This window comes from Denticeps clupeoides, chromosome 2 (genome assembly GCF_900700375.1).
Source record: "Denticeps clupeoides chromosome 2, fDenClu1.1, whole genome shotgun sequence".
In the NCBI taxonomy this organism is placed as follows: Eukaryota; Metazoa; Chordata; class Actinopteri; order Clupeiformes; family Denticipitidae; genus Denticeps; species Denticeps clupeoides.
The window spans coordinates 20,311,192-20,331,240 of NC_041708.1; the positions used below are offsets into that span (position 1 = coordinate 20,311,192).

Consider the following 20,049-nt stretch of genomic DNA (forward strand, 5'->3'; position numbering starts at 1 on the left):
ATTTAGGGACAGCTCTGATACAGACTCTATATAGCCTGCAGTGTAAAGCACGGAGAATTAAAAAAAAAAACTAAATCTGCTGGGGGTTTTTTTTGGAAATAAAAATGATTAATTAATCATTTTATTCTTTTAATGTGTGTATGCGGGAAGGAATTGGGGTTGGGGGGGTCCTGGCTTGTCTTGGACTTCAGGGAAAAAAGGTTGGCAACCACTGCATAGGTGAACTGGCAACTCTGAATTAACTGTAGGTGTGATTAAATAGTGTGTGCATCTGCGCCCCCTGCCCTGGCTGAGTCCCCACCCTGCACCCAGTGTCCCAGGATGGGTTCAGGGACTCGCCACCCTGACTAACAGGATTAAACGCTTATTGACAGTGAGTGATTCAAATGCAAGGGCTTGTGTATCAATATTTCAAAGTTTATTAGTATAACTAATTGACAAGTGAAAAACATGACTGGCACACTAATCAGTCAAGAAAACCACGTCAGACCTAAACAGATTCGATTTTTGCTTCTGAATGCACATGCAAAAAATGAGTGAACAAGGCGACCACTTCGAGAAGGGATATTAAACCACAACGAAAATGAAAAATGTGCAGGTGAGTTATAATGCCAATTAGCCTGAAAAGGACATGACTAGACCCTAGAGAGTTCTGCTTCACACCACTCTGTGCCATCAGAGGACCCACTACCTTGCCGCAGTGCCTCCAGTGCAATTTCCTACAATTAACACAGTGGCTAATTTGTCTCAGTGGCAGCTAAACAAATGCAACGACTTGCACTCAAGGTGATTACCCAATGAATACTAGCTGTAAAATATATTTACATCTTTCTAAAACCACCACCAAAAATTAAGACTCTCTGTAATGCAATTATACTGTGGGGAATATGGCTCAAACCACACCGTCGGCGATAACACAACACATAATTACGTTACCGGGCTCAGGTTTAAAAGTCAGCCTGCTGAAATGCACTTGACCGCTGCACTGAAATTAGCTGCAGGAAAAAGAACTGCAGTGGAAATGAGTGTCTGATTGAAACAGGGGCCAAAAGGGCCGAATATGATGCAGGAGGCCTGTCAGATGCTTCAGAACATGAGGGGATATTTCAGCATTACAGAAGTACATGCCGACGCATTCTTATCAGGTACATCTACTCTGATGATACACTGATGTTTACTTAGGTTGTTAAGTAAAAAAGTTAAAACTGACATGGTTAGTTATCCAGTATTTGTTGGTACTATGTCATCATGCAGGCAAAATACATAACTTCTTGCACAAATTTAAACCCAATTTGACCCCTCATGAGAGCAAAATTATTTTAGATGATATTAATTGACTTCTGAAAATTCTGCTGAAGTTTTGGATGACCAGAACCCTTCATGGAGCTGGCCGTCCTACCAAACTGAGCTATCGGGGGAGAAGAGCCTTGGTGAGAGAGGTAAAGAAGAACATAAGATCACTGTGGCCGAGTTTGGAGATGGGAGAAAGTTGTAAACAGTCAACTATCACTGCAGCCCTCCACCAGTCAGGGCTTTACGGTGGCCCAAGTGGCCCAAGAGAACATTTACATTTACAGCATTTATCAGAAGTGTCTTGCTCAGGGACACAATGGTAGTAAGTGGGATTTGAACACAGGTCTTCTGGTTCACAGGCAAGTGCGTTACCCACTAGGCTACTACCACCCACCCAGAAGCCTCTCTTAAGTGCAAAACACATGAAAGCCCGCATGGAGTTTGTTAAAAAACACCCGAAGGACTCCAAGACGATGAGAAATTAGATTCTCTGGTCTGATGAGACCAAGATAGAACTTTTTGGCCTAAATTCTAAGTGGTATGTGTAGAGAAAACCAGGCACTGCTCATCACCTGTCTAATACAGTCCCAACAGTGAAGCATGGTGGTGGCAGCATCATGCGGGGGGGGGGGTGTTTTGCAGCTGCAGGGACAGGACGACTCATTGAAATCAGTGACATTTAAATGGAGTTTCCCCTGTATATAACTCTATACTATACCCTACTATACAGGGAGTGCAGAATTATTAGGCAAGTTGTATTTGAGGAATAATTTTATTATTGAGCAACCATGTTCTCAATGAACCAAAAAAACTCATTAATATCAAAGCTGAATGTTTTTGGAAGTAGTTTTTATTTTTAGCTATTTTAGGTGACTATTACTGTGCATAATTATTAGGCGACTTAACAAAAAACAAATATATACCCATTTCAATAATTTATTTTTACCAGTGAAACCATCTCCAAAACATCTCCACATTCACAAATATACATTTCTGACATTCAAAAACAAATCAGCGACCAATATAGCCACCTTTCTTTGCAAGGACACTCAAAAGCCTGCCATCCATGGATTCTGTCAGTGTTTTGATCTGTTCACAATCAACATTGCGTGCAGCAGCAACCACAGCCTCCCAGACACTGTTCAGAGAGGTGTACTGTTTTCCCTCCTTGTAAATCTCACATTTGATGATGGGCCACAGGTTCTCAATGGAGGCCATGTCATTAGTTTTTCTTCTTTTATACCCTTTCTTGCCAGCCACGCTGTGGAGTACTTGGACGCGTGTGATGGAGCATTGTCCTGCATGAAAATCATGTTTTTCTTGAAGGATGCAGACTTCTTCCTGTACCACTGCTTGAAGAAGGTGTCTTCCAGAAACTGGCAGGAGGACTGGGAGTTGAGCTTGACTCCATCCTCAACCCGAAAAGGCCCCACAAGCTCATCTTTGATGATACCAGCCCAAACCAGTACTCCACCTCCACCTTGCTGGCGTCTGAGTCGGACTGGAGCTCTCTGCCCTTTACCAATCCAGCCACGGGCCAATCCATCTGGCCCATCAAGACTCACTCTCATTTCATCAGTCCATAAAACCTTAGAAAAATCAGTCTTGAGATATTTCTTGGCCCAGTCTTGATGTTTCAGCTTGTGTGTCTTGTTCAGTGGTGGTCGTCTTTCAGCCTTTCTTACCTTGGCCATGTCTCTGAGTATTGCACACCTTGTGCTTTTTGGCACTCCAGTGATGTTGCAGCTCTGAAATATGGCCAAACTGGTGGCAAGTGGCATCTTGGCAGCTGCACGCTGTTCATGGGCAGTTTTTTTGCGCCTTGGTTTTTCCACACGCTTCTTGCGACCTTGTTGACTATTTTGAATGAAACGCTTGATTGTTCGATGATCACGCTTCAGAAGGTTTGCAATTTTAAGAGTGCTGCATCCCTCAAGATATCTCACTATTTTTGTCTTTTCTGAGCCTGTCAAGTCCTTCTTTTGACCCATTTTGCCAAAGGAAAGAAAGTTGCCTAATAATTATGCACACCTGATATAGGGTGTTGATGTCATTAGACCACACCCCTTCTCATTACAGAGATGCACATCACCTAATATGCTTAATTGGTAGTAGGCTTTTGAGCCTATACAGCTTGGAGTAAGACAACATGCATGAAGAGGATGATGTGGACAAAATACTCATTTGCCTAATAATTCTGCACTCCCTGTACTATACATGTTTAAGAGAGTTAGTATAGAGTAATTATCTCTTTGAAACTGACTGGTAAATATAAATTGCAGGTTATCATGATGTATAAAGTATGGCGTCTCTTTTGTGTAGACATTATCAAATGGAGACACAAGGCTTCTGAGGCAGCCAAGGCAGCCGTGTGAGCAACATGGGCATGCAAGACCAACACGGGCACTTGTATGGTCTCTGCAATGTGCATGTGTCTGTGACCGGACCGGATGAAAATATATAAACACACAGTTCACAGCATTTATTAAAACATTAAAAAGATACTTAACTGAATGATTGAGAATAATTTGCATTACATTTTAATCCATCTTATTTACTGTCAGAGTCTGCAGTCGCCATGTGAGCCTCTTTCCCACACTTGTCTAGTTTGAAATGTGCATTATAGTCAACTCCCAATAAATTGTGAACATCTCATTGTAAAATGTGTGATTAAGTTGTTTTCTGACAGACCTAGTACAAAAACATACATAGGCAGTTTCTAATTCTAGTTCTAGTCCTTTAAAGGAATACTAGCTGTAAATTACCAATGTCTGTAAAGTTGGGAAGCAACAGGGAAGTGCTTTTCAATAAAAATGCAACAAACATACGGAAAAGAACAAAAAGAATAATTATGAGCGCTGTGCACAAACATGCATTTATTCTGGAAACACAGTTCACATCTGAAGGCCTCCGAATGTCCTGGACTTCCCATTCACTCGGGCAGATTTTAAGACACGCAGGCAAAGGCAGGATAAAGTTCTATAAGTTGAAATGCATGCCATTCTACCGCATGGCCTGCCGCATGGCCTGCCGCAGGGCTATGGGGCGAAGATGAACTCCTTTAATTTGATGTAAGAGACTGGAGCAAACTAACAACAGCCCTCTCTCGCTCCACTGTTCACAGAGGAGGACTCTGCTGCACGTTCCACAGCTTCCATCAACTGAATCGGCTCAAAAATGTTTAAGGGAACACACAATACAGGCTCATGGGACACTATTTATGTTTCTGCGCTGCTTTTTGCCGCCAATTACGTGTCCTACATGTTTCTGAAATAGCAGGAGGTGAAGAGAGTTTGAGGAGCAGCCCCAATTCCCAACCAAGGAATCATCCAATGAAGGCTCAGGAATACTCTTAACGGGATTCTGACCTGGAAGCTCTGCTGTAATACACAACCCATCATCTTACTCCCCGGTGTAACGGACACGCTCCCATCTTGAACCCTGTTTTATTTGATCCAGTCATGTTTTGGGAAGTTCAGTTAGAGCAGGACAGTATAGTGCAAGAAATCGATACACTGTTCAACACAAGCGGAGAGCGTGACACGGGTGCCTACCACCCCAGAGCGCAGGTCCATGTCAGGGACGGGAGAGGGTTTAGCTGACACCAGGCCCGAAAATTTTCTAGCTTCCTTGTTACGTCCTGGTTTTTTGTGGTGTGTTTCTGCAGGATGCCTGGTGATTGCAAATTGACCTTCTTCCTGCTGTGGACAGCCAGAATAAAAGGTGCCTCAGATTCCTTTTTCAGCGCTGCGCTTGCTAGTGGTTTCCCCTGCACTTCCCCTAGGAGGCCCTAGGGATCAGAGTTCCCATACGTTGTTGCGGCGACAGGCAGTGGAAAAAGCGCACCTTTCGCTCCATTCGCAGCCTTATTAGATTTGGTGCTGCATATCGTTCCGCCCATGTCACTTGGTCTGAAACGCATGGTTAGTAACATGTCATTGGCACATGAGTTCATTCAGAGCCCATCGTACGAACTTCTGATTTGTTGCACCAAATAGAACTTGTTGAAAATGGCAGAAAATTACGCGATTGAGTTAACAAGCGAGGATAAAAAGTTAAAGCAATCTCTGTTTAAAGCAGTAGAACAGGGTTTAATAGGCATCAATGTCATTGCGGCACGGACCAAGGGTCAGGCATCCCCGTAGCCTTCAGCCGGTAGCGTCTCTGAAGTTGAATTAAAGATGCGCGAGTATTCTTTTCGGAAACGTCAAATGCAATATGAATCTGAACATGACAGCCATGTTTTGCGGGAGAAGGAAATCGTAAAGGAGTTGCAAATTTGTAAATTGGAGATTGAATTAGAGGTAAAACCGCTAGAGTGTGAGGAACGTGAGAGGGAGCAGAACCGGGAATATGAAAGTCAGCATGAAAGGGAAGAGCGGGACTTTGTTTTAAAGAAGTTAGAATTAGAATTTTCCGCTAGAAAAGACGCCATGGTTCAGGGGGGTTTAGGTGTTTCCCCCGTCTCTGTTCCACCTGTGTCACTGTTACCTCCTGGCTCTGTGTCTCCTCCTCACGTCCTTCCTGTTGACCCGCCTTCTTCTGATCCAGGGGATCATGGGTTTGATGTCACATAATATTCGTCTCATCAGTATTTTAGTCATTTTGAGAGGGTTGCCATTACATTAAAATGGCCGACTCGTGTCGAGTCTCTTGTTACAGTGTAAAGTTCTGATTACAGTACTGTTAAAACTGCGATTTTAAATTCAATTAAACATGTGTCTGAAGCATACCGACAAAAATTCCGAAAAATTAAAGAATTACTTATGTTGAATTTGCACGTGGGAAGGAGAACCTGTTTGACTGCTTACAACCCGGGAACAGTTGCGAGAATGAATCCTGTTGGAGGAGTTTAAAAACTGCGTTCCTGATGCTGTCGCTACCTATCTGAATGATTGACAGGTGACTACTTTGGCTCAAGCTGCTGTTTGTGCTGATTAGCATGCTTTGATCCACAAAAGTGTTTTCGTTCCATTCTCTGCGTCTCCATCACGCTGCGTTTGCATGCCACCTTCCAGCCCGAAACAGAGCTAGAAGAATGCCCTGCTTGACCCTCCAAAGACCCTCGCGGGTGTTTTTTATTGTCATGAGCTGGGTCATTTACTTGCTGCATGTCCTGGTTTACAGAAAAAAAAAGAACCTCAAAATCGCTCCAAAAGAAAGTTGGGCCACTGCACACTTCGGAGGACATTCACAATGAAATCGATCCTTGTAATGAACCATTTATTTTAAATGGAACGGTGTCGCTTACTGGCCGTGTGGAAGATGACATGGCTTTTAAAATTCTGCGCGATACGGGTGCCGCACAATCTTTCATCCTAGATTCTGTTCTCCCCTTCTCTATGGAGAGTTACTGTGATTCAGGGAATTGAAATGGGGTTCGCTAGTGCCGTGGCACAATATGCACTTAAAAAGCAAGTTGGTTTCTGGTGTTTTCAGGGTTGCGGTTTGTTCTCGACTTCCGGTGAAAAAGGTTTCCTTTCTTTTGGGGAATGATGTCACTGGAGGAAAAGTCCTTCCGGTTCCGCAAGTTGCAGAGATCCCGGTCCCATTTACGGATGTGGACTCAAGTCTTTCCTGCGTTACTCAAGCTCAAATCCGTAAGTATCAAGATGCAGTCGGCTTATCTGACACTTTTTAATGTCGTTCGACCCCTCGCCCGTGATATCTGCACCTGCCTCTTCTGCACATGCACCTGAGGCGATGTCCACAAAAGACCGATTCTTCTCTGGCCCGGTGCCGTACTGCCGCTGCCAGAGAAGATGTAGTTAACACATCAGCATCATTCTACTGGGAAGATGGGTTGTTAGTCTGGAAGTGGACTCCTCAACACAGTGACGATTTGGGGTGGAATACGGTTATTCAGCTTGTGGTTCCAGCTAAATTTAGAGATCAGGTACTGGCCGTAGGGCACGATCATGACTTTGCAGGTAATTTGGGAGTAAATAAGACATACCACCATATTTTAAGGTACTTTTTTTGGCCAGGTTTAAAGTCTGACGTTGTTAAATTCTGCCGGTCATGCCATCACTGTCAAGTAGCAGGAAAACCAAATCAGGTGACTCCCCCTGCTCCGCTCAGTCCCATCCCAGCGATTTGTGAGCCATTTGAGAGAATTCTTTTGGATTGTGTAGGACCTGGGCATCGTTATTTGTTGACTATTATGTGTGCTGCAACACTGTATCCAGAAGTTCACTACGTTCACTCAAATCTAAACCTGTGTTACGTGCACTGATCCGTTTCTTTTCAACATTTGGACTGCCAAATCTAATTTTCCATCACGCCTATTTAAGGAAGTGTTGAGTCAGTTGTCCATTAAGCATGTTGTGTCTAGTGTTTATCATCCTGAGTCTCAAGGAGTCTTGCAAAGGTATCATCAGACCCCGAAGACCATGTTTCGTACGTACTGTGATGACACAAACGAGTGGGATGATGGGTTGCCACTACTGTTGCTCCACTACTGTTGTGATGGGGTGGCACTACTGTTGAGTCACTTGGCTTTAGTCCTGCTGATTTGATCTTTGGCCACACAATCAGGGGCCAATTGAAGCTTTGCGTGAAAAGTGGGGGGTCTCAGGGCAAAGATCATCCAGCAAAAATACTTGATTATGTGAGTGCATTTCGTGAGCATTTGCATCGAGCATGTGAGTGTGCACGTGAGGCTTTGTCAAAGGTGAAGGGGTGTTATGACCGTAAGACTGTGAGTTGGGAGTTCCAGCCTGGGGAAAAAGTGCTTGTGCTCTTGCCTGTTGTAGGATCTGGATTGCGTGTGGCCTCAGCTAGCTTTGTCAGTAAGCTGGATTTTTTGAAAGGCTACTGGCAGCTGGCACAGCCACTGAGGTCTCAGCATTCATGACGCCGGATAGTTTTATTCAGTATTCCGTAATGGCATTTGGGTTGCGGAATGCACCAGCAACCTTTCAGCATCTTATGGCTACAGTGTTGGCAGGAGTGCCAAATTGTGAGGCGTACCTCGATGATGCAGCCAGTCATTCGTCTACCTCATCTCCGCACTGTGTTTGACCGGTTGTGTAAGGTTTCACTCACCCTAAACTTGGCGAAGTGTGAGTTTTCTAAAGTAACTGTGAGTTACTAAACAAGTTGGTCAGGGACAAGTTGGCCCCCTTGCAGATAAAGTAGTAGCCATCTCTGACTTTACCTTACCAACCACTCAGCGAGAGCTGTGTAGGTTCCTTGGGATGATTGGGTACTACCATAGTTTCTGTATAAACTTCTCTGATGTTGTGCTGCCACTGACTAATCTGCTCAGTAAAAACTCTGCCTTTGTTTGGTCCGCAGATTGCCAGAAGGCATTTGAACATGCCAAAGCCTTGCTTTGTAAATCCAGTTCTTGCTACTCCAAACATTCACCTTCCATTCACTTTACTTTTCTTTTGTTATATACCCCTAGACTGGCTCATAACATTCCTGCACAAGAGACAGGAATCAATGAGACACAGGGGTAACAAATCCAATGGCGGCAGCAGCAATAATGACTGCGTCCACTCTGAGGACTCAGGAGCACAGGAACATTTAACATTTGAGCTGGAAATGTTGCACATGACTTCATGCTAATCACTGATTTCAGCCTAGAACCAAAAAGAAGTTCTATCTTTCTACCGTTCTTAGAAATAACTGGTTGCTGGCAACCCTGTCAGTATTCCTCTTCGACAAATTCATGACAAGAGGAAACAGTTCCTCCATTAAATCTGGCCATTTTTCCCACCCGACCCTAATCCCTCACTGACCACCAGACAAATTGTGTCATCAGGTAACGAGCGCCTCATTGGAAATCAATGAGAAGGACTCCAGGCAGACTCCTTGGCTGAATTGAGTGCATCTCTCATCACTCCCTCATGCTCTCAGCCAGCCGCTCGTCTTGCCACCCTGTTGCATGCTGGGAGGGGTGAAAGGCAAAACTGAGTGTGAGAGTCAGTGGCAATCAATTAGCTCAGCTATCAAGTAGGGACAAACAGATAATCCATATTCTATTTAAATCCATTGCCAGTATTGTTTGTTCCATTGTACTGTATTGTATTGTTTTGGACCGTATCTCTATTTTGCTTGAATGCTTATCAATATTGTTTCCTCTATTGTATTTTATTGCATCCATATTCTATTTCAATCAATTATTGTTAGTTCTGATTACCTTTTATTTTAAAAATCCCCCAAAGTTTATTAGTAACAATAGGTAACTGAATTTTCATTGAATGTGTGATGTGATTTTTTTTCCCTTTTTTTAACAAATTTGCCAAAACCTGAGGTAAACTTTTATGGGGTGTTGTGTGTAGAATTCTAACTACAGAAATAAATGTAACCTATTTTGGAATAAAGCTGTAACAAAATGTGGTAAAAAAAGTGATGTGCTGTGAATACTTTCTGGATGCACTGTATGTAAACACGAGCTTCTTGATGAAGCTCATCAGTGTGCAAAGCAGTGATCAGAGCAAAGGGCGGCTATTTTGAAGAAACTAGAATATAAAACATGTTTTCAGTTATTTCACCTTTTTGTGTTAAGTGCATAACTCCACATGTGTTCATTCATAGTTTTGAGGCCTTCAGTGAGAATCTACTAATGTAAATTGTCCTGAAAATTAAGAAAACACATTGAATGAAAAGGAGTGTCCAAACTTTTGGTCTGTACTGTAAATATATGTATATATACCCATATATTTTTAATAAACTAATCCACAGTTATTATTTATTTATAAAGTGTTTTGCTTATTATAAATTAATCAGATGCTCTTATCCATAGCGACTTACAATCAGTAGTCAGGGACAGTCCCCCCCCCTGGAGCAACTTAGGGTTAAGTGTCTTCGGTTACCAGATCCCAACCCATCTGAACATGCACACATGGTTTACAATTTTACATTTACAGCATTTATCAGACGCCCTTATCCAGAGTGACTTACAATCAGTAGTTACAGGGACAGTCCCCCCTGGAGCAACTTAGGGTTAAGTGTCTTGCTCAGGGACACAATTGTAGTAAGTGGGATTTGAACCTGGGTCTTCTGATTCATAGGCTAGTGTGTTACCCACTAGGCTACTTTTATTAAGGTCTTAGTGGTCCCCTAATACTATATCTGAATTACACCCTAATACTGATACTGTGGTGCAGAATTACAGCCACTTTGAGCCAGTCCTACAATAAAATTTCCCCAGGACACGCCATTTCGGTGTGTGTAGCTTTAAATAATAATGCGGAAGAAAGAGGTGGAACGAGCAGACAGTGACCTTAAGCATTCTGCAACATTGCTTACAAAGTGGCTTAAGGACAACAAAGTCTATGTTTTGGAGTGGCCATCACAAAGCCCTGATCTCAATCCCATAGAAAATTTGTGGTCAGAGCTTCAAAGACGTGTGAAAGCAAGGCGGCCTACAAATCTGACTCAATTACACCAGTTCTGTCAGGAGGAAATGGTCATAATTCCACTAAACTGTTGTGAGAAGCTTGTGGAAGGATACCCAATGCGTTTGCATCAAGTCATTCAGTTTAAAGGCAATTCTACCAAATAGTAAACAAATGTATGTAAACTTTGGACTTTGAAGAAAGTAATAAAAAAAAAAAAAAAAAATTGTCACACATTATTTTGACATTTAGCAATTTGAAATTACTTTAGGAATTCAAACGGGCCCAAAACTGAAAGGGTTTTGTATGATTTAATATAAGACAGTAAGAAATGTCTTATATAGGGACGAGCAGCGAGAGGGGCTGATTGCCCAGAAGGCACCAGACAGGGGTGCCGTAAATGATCGCCGGTGCAGGGCAGGGAGAGAATCTGGCCACACTGCCAGCAAGGACATGTAGTGATTCGGGGATCGAGTTGCGGCGAGGAGCGCCGCGGTGTTACGCTGATCCCTGTGTGGTCCGTGAAACCCGGAAGTGACAACGTCAGCGGGTGAGGATGTGACCATCACGATCTTCGCCATGTCGAGCAAAGAACTCTGTACTCTGCTGGCAAGGCTCCCTGTGGACTGGGAAGACACAGACAATGACGACAAGAGCGATAGAGACGCGAGATGGCTGGTCGGTGCCGGGATGGCTCTGCCCATCATGCCCGTCCAAAATCGTGGCAAGGTCCGTGGGGACTCACGTCACTTGCGGTGGTGGAAGACGACGGCGATGCGAGGGTAAGCTGGTGGAAGAGGACAACAGGAAGTCGCCAGCCAACAACTGCGCTGCCGGGACTGCCTCGCGGGGAATATGCCTCTTCAGCTCCAGTCGCGGACATGTCTTCCCTCTGCCGCGGACATGTCTTCCCTCTGCGCCCCCACCTTCTGTAAAGGACGTCCACCACCCTCCACGCCACATGACCACCACTATCTCCAACGATGCGGCCAGCCCCGTGGGGGACATACCAATGGTCCCAGGACCCTTCAGCGGAGCAGCAGGTACATGCCAGTCCTTTAAAACATCCAGTGGTGTGTACTTTGCTGCTATTCCCTCCCACTTAGATGCGGAGAAGAGCACCACCATCCTCACACATCTGACTGGGTCAGCATGGGGCTGGGGCACAGCCCTTTGGCAGCAGGGAGAGACGGACGGAATGGTTATTCAGGACTTTCTGGATAGACTGAGGGCGGAGTTTGATCGGCCAGAGCCTGAGCCAGGTATCAAACCCTGCCCCCCCACCACATCCAGTGCCAGTCAGGATTCGGTGAAAGCAAACTCAGCACTGGCAGGCGGTGAGGGGGTCGCGCCTTCCGCGGACCCAGCTGGGACAGCCAGGAAGAGGGCATGCTTGTCCCAACGGACACAGAAGGGGCTACCGGATGGTCTGGCAAAGCCCCCACACTGGCACCAGGGACGTGCAGCGAGTGGGGCTGCATGTGCCCAGAAGGCATTTTTTATTTCCCACTTTCGGCCATTGCGCCGTGTTCCTTTATTGTTATTAATTAATTCTTGTCCCCAGTACGTCCCGCCTCTGCGCTTCCTTCCCTCGTCAGCTCACCGGCGTGACAGAGCCGGGTTGAGTTTGGGCTTGATTTTTATAACTGGGCCCAGGTCGGGTTGGGTCAAGCTCATGCAGTAAATGATCGGTCAGCAAACACAAACTTACATGCTATAGTGATTTGTTGCTTGTAAAATTATTTCATTGATTGGTAAAAGTGTTTCATATGCATTTGTTTCTTGAGTCTGGCTGAATGGCAGCTTGGTCATGCGTCGTACAGTGTACGATTATGTACTGTCACCAATCACCTCCCTGTTTGAAATTTGTCACCCGTCGTGAGGTTTGTCCTCACTGCACATGCGCAACCACTGAACTTTAAAATTTCAAGTAGAAGCACAAGCAAACCTTTTTAACATGGTCTCACCTACTTAACATGACTGGCAGATAAATACATATGTGGTAATGAATTGATTTTGAACTGACTAACAATCAAACATTTAAATCTAATCTAATAGAGAGATTGTCCAATTTTTGTGCACCCTTGTTAAATATTGCACAGTTAAATATTGTGCATTTGATAGTCTGCAGCTTTAGGAACCCACAAAAACTAAATATTAATAATAATTGTAGGTCTTGTGTACTTAATGCTACCCTGATCACATCTTACAATCGGGCAGCTCCTGTTACTGGTGCTTTCTTATCGCACACTGAATATGTACATTTCTATTTATTTCTGTAGGTTAAACTTTTATTGATTGATTGATTCCAACCCAAATCTATAGACGTCCAAGAGTCTAAGAGTAGATATTTCAGCTGTTTTGTTTTCCTAGGTCCTCACATCTTAACTTAGGCTAATTGTTTATCTGAAACTGAAGTTGATGAAGTCTTAAGAGTTTACAGGTTTATCCCCCTGCCCACCAAATTCTATCCCAAAGACAGACGTGTACAGAGGCTTCCAGGCATTGGCAAACAGAATGCATCCATGACCTTCTCCTCCAAGCGCTAAAGAGCACAGGCTGCAGACCTAACCAAGCACAACACCTCATCACCACCATATGTCATCAACAGGACTCTCAGCTGTCCAGGTCAGAACAAAGAGGCTCAGAGGGAGTCGGGATATCAGGGGGAGAGAGAGGGTGGGGGAGTTTTTTCACAGTGCTGCTGAATACTAACAGTGATCTCTTCATTGCGGGTCAGAAGATAAGACTGTGTGAAATGTATGAGCCAAATGTCAGGAGTCGGTGCTCCTGATGAATACTAAATCACACAACCAAAAGCTGCGGACATGTCTATTTGCATAGTGAAAAGGGGTGTCAGAGAAATAGGAAGTTGTAAGGCTATCCAGACATAGAAGTTCAAATTTCTGGATCCAACTGGACCACCAGTCCTCCCTACACTTCTATGTAGGAAGGACCCTCTATGAAGGACAACATGCAGAAACATCTACAGCACACCCAACATCCCTGGGTCATCCCTGACACCTTTATCCAGACGATGAAACTGGGGATGTCTTGGATCACAGTTCCATAATATGCTGAATCAGAATAGCAGTTAGTTACAACTGTTAACACTATATATGGAAATAAAAAGTAAATTGAAAATAGATGCATTATTACACCAGTATTGGTGTAATAATGCATAAGTTCCACTCAAGCAGTACAGTTTAAATTGAAGGTGGGAATGTAAGTATAAGTGCTGATGCTTTCAAAGTATACTACAGGGGTCACCAACCCACGGCTTCCATCTTACATTGCGGCACCCTGTGGCTTGAAGTATATTTAATTTTATCCATTTTTTATTGCAGTTTACAATGTGAGGATTGTTAGTATCTTTGTTGCTCAAAATATGCGTTACAAATGGTCTATATGCCCGCCACCATGCCTGGTCACCCCCAGCAGAGCTGTTAATCAGTTTGTTCAATTAGAGTAGAGGCTTTGTTTGCAATATTTAGTGTTTAATAATTTGAATATGTTTACTAAGTTGATGAGTAAGTTGTGCAGAGTTGGCATAGCGCCGATAAGTTAGGGCGACCAGATCTCCTCTTTTCCCCAAACATGTCCACCCGGGTCTTTATACGTTTGGGTGATTAAACATTCATCACGTCATCAGCTTGTACACACATATTCATGCTAGTAAAAAAAAAAAAAAAAAGTGCTCATCCCCCCAACCCATCCGCACACAAGCAATCTACACAAAATATGCATTACATCCAATGTGTATAATCGCCCTGTCGTCGTCACACGTTCAGCCACTAAAAGCACATATTGATGATCTATAGCCAGGATGTAATGGGAACAAACAGAATGGAGATGTTCCATGGGGACATCGCACTCTCCAGTGCCCGGCATCACCATATGCAGCCACAATATAATCTTTGGTGCTTGCAAAGTCGAGTGTGCACACCTTTTAAATCCAGTGTAGCATATCTGTAAGCTTAAATGGTGTCATTACTCACTTGGTATATTATTTCATGCCATTAAAAGGACAATTAGTGACATGAAAACTTTTATTTGTTTTATTACATGCTACAACCAAAACAGACCTAAAACCTTTTTTAAATGTAGGGTTACCAATACTAATATTAATTCAGGAGGGTCGCGGAGGAGGGCATTTAAGGGAGGGGTATCTGGTTGGCTTATGCAATTGTAATATGTCGCCAGTACGAAATAACATTATATAGAGAGGCATACAGCACGTCTGACTGAACTCCTGTGTCCCAGAACTCTACAGAACTCATATAACTCTGACCCAAAGACGCGAATTACTGCTATTGTAATTAAATAATAATAAAAAACGATCAATAAACGTCCGTGAAGCTGTGCAGTAGAAATATTCGTGCACTCACCTCTTTGACAGCTGAACGTGGTTGACTTAGGGCTATATAGATTGCCGGACTGGTTTTAAAGCTATTCTTGTTTATGTTTGCGTCGAGTAGTGTTCTAAATTTACAAATCACAAACACTTGCCTCGAACAAAAATCAAGTAATATTCTACTGATGTCAGTTAATGGTTGCAGCACAGTTAACGTAGCGATATTTGAACAGGCGCTACAAGTCAACCCGGCGCGGGGTCCTGCGCTGGAAGGTCGCAGTGTTGTTTGCAAGATGGCAGCGTCCAGCAAGGCGCAGGTGTTATCCCTTTACAGAATGCTTATAAAGGAAAGCAAGAAATTCCCCTCCTATAATTACAGGTAAAGCCGTTCTTTTAACCGAATCATCATTTCGTCACGCGAGAAGTGAGAGACAAATGACGCCGGTCACACTTGTTGCTGCAGAATGTCCATGTAATATTCCAGCTGCTGTCTAGGATGCAGTCAAATGGAAGGACTGTCACTGACTAACTAATATCTGCGTTAAATTTTTAAATGAACGGTGCTGTAATGTTGGCCTCGGTCGCATTTTATTTAAAACAAGTAAAATAAATGCCTCGCCCCCCACTCTCCTACCAGTATTACGGGATTTCTCCCGATCCCATACAAATGCCACGTTGTGCTTGAACTGACAAGTACCACACGCACCTTAACCAAATGCCACTTTGACTATTTTAGAGACTAAACATCACCTTGTTACTTGAACACGTTCATATTTTTTTGTGAACTAATAAAGTTTACTAACTCTGAACGTTAATGTTAAGATGATGAATACCGTGATGAGCATTCATGTCACAATTATATGTCTCTTTTATTGACTATTGCAGTCTGCGTGGATTTTTGTTGGGGAAAAATTACCATCATTCTGCTGTCTGAGCCTATTTGCCACATATGTTTCTGTCACAGTTTTGATGGAGGATTTTGAAAGTGAAGTGATTGTTAAACACATGGTGCACACCACAAAATGTGTCCTCTACTTTTAACCATCACCCTCAGTGAGCAGTGGGCAGCCATCGGCAGTTCCTTAACCGCTCGGCCACCACTGCTAACATTATGCTAACCAAATAAAATAAATATTGAGAATATTAAACAAAATTAAGAATAACAATATGGTATTATTTTTTTAGTTGAGAGACCCTATTCTTGTTGTTCTTGATATGTTACGTAGTCGCTGTAAACGAATCACTGTCTCAACAGTTTTGTGGGTATTTTCGCATATTTTTGTATAGCTTTGTGCTGTGGCTTGCACAACTGAACGCTTGAGAATGCATAAAGAAGAGATTGAGTAAAGTATCAAATAATACATTTTTCCAACTACATATTTCTGGGGATCATGATTCCACAGTTCTCACATCTATGAACATCCATTAGGGGCAGTGGTGGCATAGCGGGTGAGGAAACAGACGGTAATCAGAAGGTTGCCGGTTCAAATCCTGAGCTACCAAGATGCCACTGAGCAAAGCACCGTCCCCACACACTGCTCCTCAAGGGTGACCATGTGCTGTGTACTGTGCTGCAGTGTATCACAATGACAATCTCATCACTTTCACTTCAACTGTGCTCTATGTATAAAGTAAATTTTATATATTGTTTTATAGGTGATAAAACGGCATGTAATGGGAATGCTATGGAAATAATAACCTTTGATAGGAAAACCACCAACGTGGAAAAATGAATTAAAGTGTCTTTTGTTGATGGCCGCTGGAACATTCTGGGAAACAAAGAGAAACCTATTGAAAGGACTTGATGCTAGCATTACTGTAGCTTTTTCATTATGACAACAACAACATTTATTTCTTATTTTGCCCATAATCACAAACAGTATGTCTCAATTGTGTGCTGAGTATGTCTCAGCACACAGCGCACTGTTCATATGCTGCTTCTCGTCTGGTATTGTTGATAAATACAACTGTGTGTTGTTGGCATAGCAGTGAAAAAAAATGTGTTTATGAATGATGTGACCTAAAGGTAAAATAGCCACGGATCTAAGACAGAACCTTGTGGAACACCAAACTCCAGTATGAAGAATCACCATTAATGTCCATAAACTGATATTGATCAGTCAAATATGATCTGAACCATGAGAGAGCTATTCCCTTAATCCCAACAACATTCTATAACCTATCAAGGAGCATGATCAATAGTGTCAAACACTGCACTCAGGTCAAGCAGGACAAGCAGCGAAATTAGAGGTCAACAGCAGGTCATTAACTACTTTAACCTGCACCATCTCAGTTCTAAAATGAGATCTAAATCCTGATTGATATACTTCATGAATGTTGTTGCTGTCTAGGTATGCACACAGCTACTGGGCTCCGACCTTTTCTAAAATTTTTGATGTAAAGGGGAGGTTTGATATCAGTCTATAATTCGAAAGCTGACTGCAATCAAGATCAGTTTTTTTAATCAGGAGTCTGACGACTGCTACCTTGAACGAACTTGGTATGTGGCCTGTGTTAAATGACAAATGAATCATTTTAAGGTTATTATTTATAACATTGAATGCTACTTGTTTAAAGAACAAGTAGCATTCATACAAGTACACGATGAAATTAGTTAAATCAATTCAGGCTCTTTAAGGAGGTTGAAGCGTCCTAATTGGTGGTCTGCTATTGGAAGGTTACTTTCCATAGTGATATTGATGGAGCTGTTTGTTATGCTTTTAATCTTATCTCTATTCGTTACAAATTTAGCGATTGTATCCGTTCGGCTACAGTATTAAACAGGAATCTGGGATTATTTTTGTTCTTGTCTATTAAAGTGGAGAGGTTCGTTGATTTGAGCCGTGCTAAGAGCTTTCCTATAGTTAAGGAGGCTCTCCTTCCATGCTATTCAGGAAATGAATACGGAATACTATGACTGCCTTTCCCTGTTTCCACGCATGTTTACTGTCTGTCAGCAGACTGTGGAATGACATGTTTTTAATCGGCAGGCTGGTGCACTTGGAGGAGCAACAGTGGTTGAAAAGCTGTCCTGTTTGAGAACAGCTCCTATGTGAGCTGAAAACTCAGCACAGGCACTATAGACATTTTAACAACTTGGTTAATTATTTAGTTCCTCAATTCTGATTTGTATTTTTTTAACTATACTGCAACTGCTTTGCATAAGGGTTTAGCTTCATTTCAGCAGCCTTGAATAACCCACATTACATCAAAGTGCTACCAATTTCATTGAGTTGCATGGAAGCAGAATGTTTGTGTTTGTGTGTGTGTGTGTGTGTGTGTGTGTATGTCAAATTCAAATTTTATTTGTCACATACACAGTCATACACGGTACGATGTGCAGTGAAATGCTTTCTGCAACTGCTACAGACCACAGTATTGCAAATGTTGCAAGTAAACAATGAACCAATATGCAAATATTGCAAACATAACCAAGTATTACACTTTTACATCTTTAACATAAAATATGTGTAACTGGTAGGGTGAAGGTGTGCAAATGAGTTACAGTTTTTTTACAATGTTTAAAGAAAGAGAGAAAGAGTCATAAAAGAAAGAGCAGTAAGGACCTAAAAAGCGCAAAGTGATTTTGTGCAAAGTGGTTTTGTTGTATGTGTGTGTGTCAGAGAGATAGAGAAGAGAAAGGGAGAGAGAGACATTACAGTGCAGTCAGTGGAAGAACAAAAATTAGGGTAGGTGGGCTACAACTTTGTAGATGAGAAGCGGAATGAGCTAGTGTGTGTAATAAAGAAGATGAATGGGATGGAGAGAGAGTGAAATGAAGTAGAGGAGGATGGAATGAACAAAGAAGTTGCTCTTTGGGAAGGAGACATTGGCATAAGTACTGCAGACGCTCCACTCTTCATGAAGACTGGCAGAAGTAGGGCACCTCTTACGTCTCTTCCTCTCCTGTTAAATTTAAGCATCCCTCAAGGCTCCTGGCTGCGGCACAGTCTGTGACGTGTCCAGTATGCTTGCTGTTAGTCATAGTGCTGCCAAAAACTTAATCTTTGAAAGCCATGGATAAATAAGTGATCACAGAAATCTTTCCCCTGTGATGTAAAGCAGTCCTCCATGTGAGATGGCTGTGTTCTTTTTTTTTTTCTTAATTCCTTTTTACGTATTGCTGACTTTGCTGTAAATGACAGGTGGTGTGAAAGATAACAGTATATGATAACAATTGTACTTTTATGGATTGTGTTTTTTTCTCAGTTGCAAATTTGTACAGAGATTATGTATTGCATAATTGACAGTATTGTGATATTGTAGTGGTGTAGTTTAAAATCACAGATTCCCACTCCTATCGATGTATTGGTATTAAGTCTATATTGTTATGTAGCTTTGTATTGTGATCTGCATGAATCATTAATACCTAGAATTTACAAGCGTTGTAGTATGTCCAAATTCATAGTATTCAAAAAACAGTAGATGAGACGTACCCGGATGACCTACTACTACCAGTCGACACTTCACTATCCCATAATTGCAGCGGGAGAGGCGTCATCATATTCAAAACATGTCGGGAAACTGCTCTTTTCAAGTGTAAGTAAGGATTAACTTACACTTTAAGGATAACGTTGTTCATTGTTGTTAAATTACACTTGTGAGAAAATGCCCCCTGTAAAGGGAAAAAATAACATCAACACAGCGGATGTAGTACGTCCGAATTCCATTCATACTACCCTCATTCATACTGTACAGAACATACTCTTTTAACGGTAGCACAGTACATACAAATTCAAATGTAGCACCTACATTTTGAATTAGTATGTGATTTCGAAAGCAGCATTAATTTATGTGACAATTATTTGTGTGTCCAAATTTGACCAATCAGATGGGCCCTTACTATCTTCATACCCGCTTCCCAAGTAGGTGATATAATGCTATTGGCTAGACCGGGCCATGTAACGTTTACATGTTATATTAATTTTTATTTATGTGGCTGTTGACAATATGTTAGTGTTTCCACTGCATACCAATTTATTTAAGACCTGTACACTTTGTTTAATAGTATTTTCTTCCTTTTTTCCTTCCATATTGTTTCTTTTTAGCCTG

The 20,049-nt window shown here is 42.4% G+C and overlaps 2 protein-coding genes across 5 annotated transcripts in view; one reads left to right on the forward strand and one right to left on the reverse strand.

Moving 5' to 3' along the window:
- fars2 (phenylalanyl-tRNA synthetase 2, mitochondrial) overlaps positions 1–15,222 on the reverse strand; it is a 102,705-nt gene extending 87,483 nt beyond the window's left edge. Inside the window, exon 1 of the mRNA XM_028968690.1 lies at positions 15,032–15,222. The gene's annotated coding sequence lies outside the window, so the exon portion shown is untranslated. The remainder of the gene's footprint in view (positions 1–15,031) is intronic.
- Positions 15,223–15,261: 39 nt separating this feature from the next.
- lyrm4b (LYR motif containing 4) overlaps positions 15,262–20,049 on the forward strand; it is a 49,122-nt gene continuing 44,334 nt past the window's right edge. For all 4 annotated transcript variants that reach the window (XR_003748430.1, XM_028968692.1, XM_028968693.1 and 1 more), the window contains exon 1: positions 15,262–15,376. Coding sequence is in view for 3 of the 4 variants with exons in the window: in XM_028968692.1 (XP_028824525.1) it covers positions 15,291–15,376 (86 nt within the window). In the remaining variant the exon portion in view is untranslated. The remainder of the gene's footprint in view (positions 15,377–20,049) is intronic.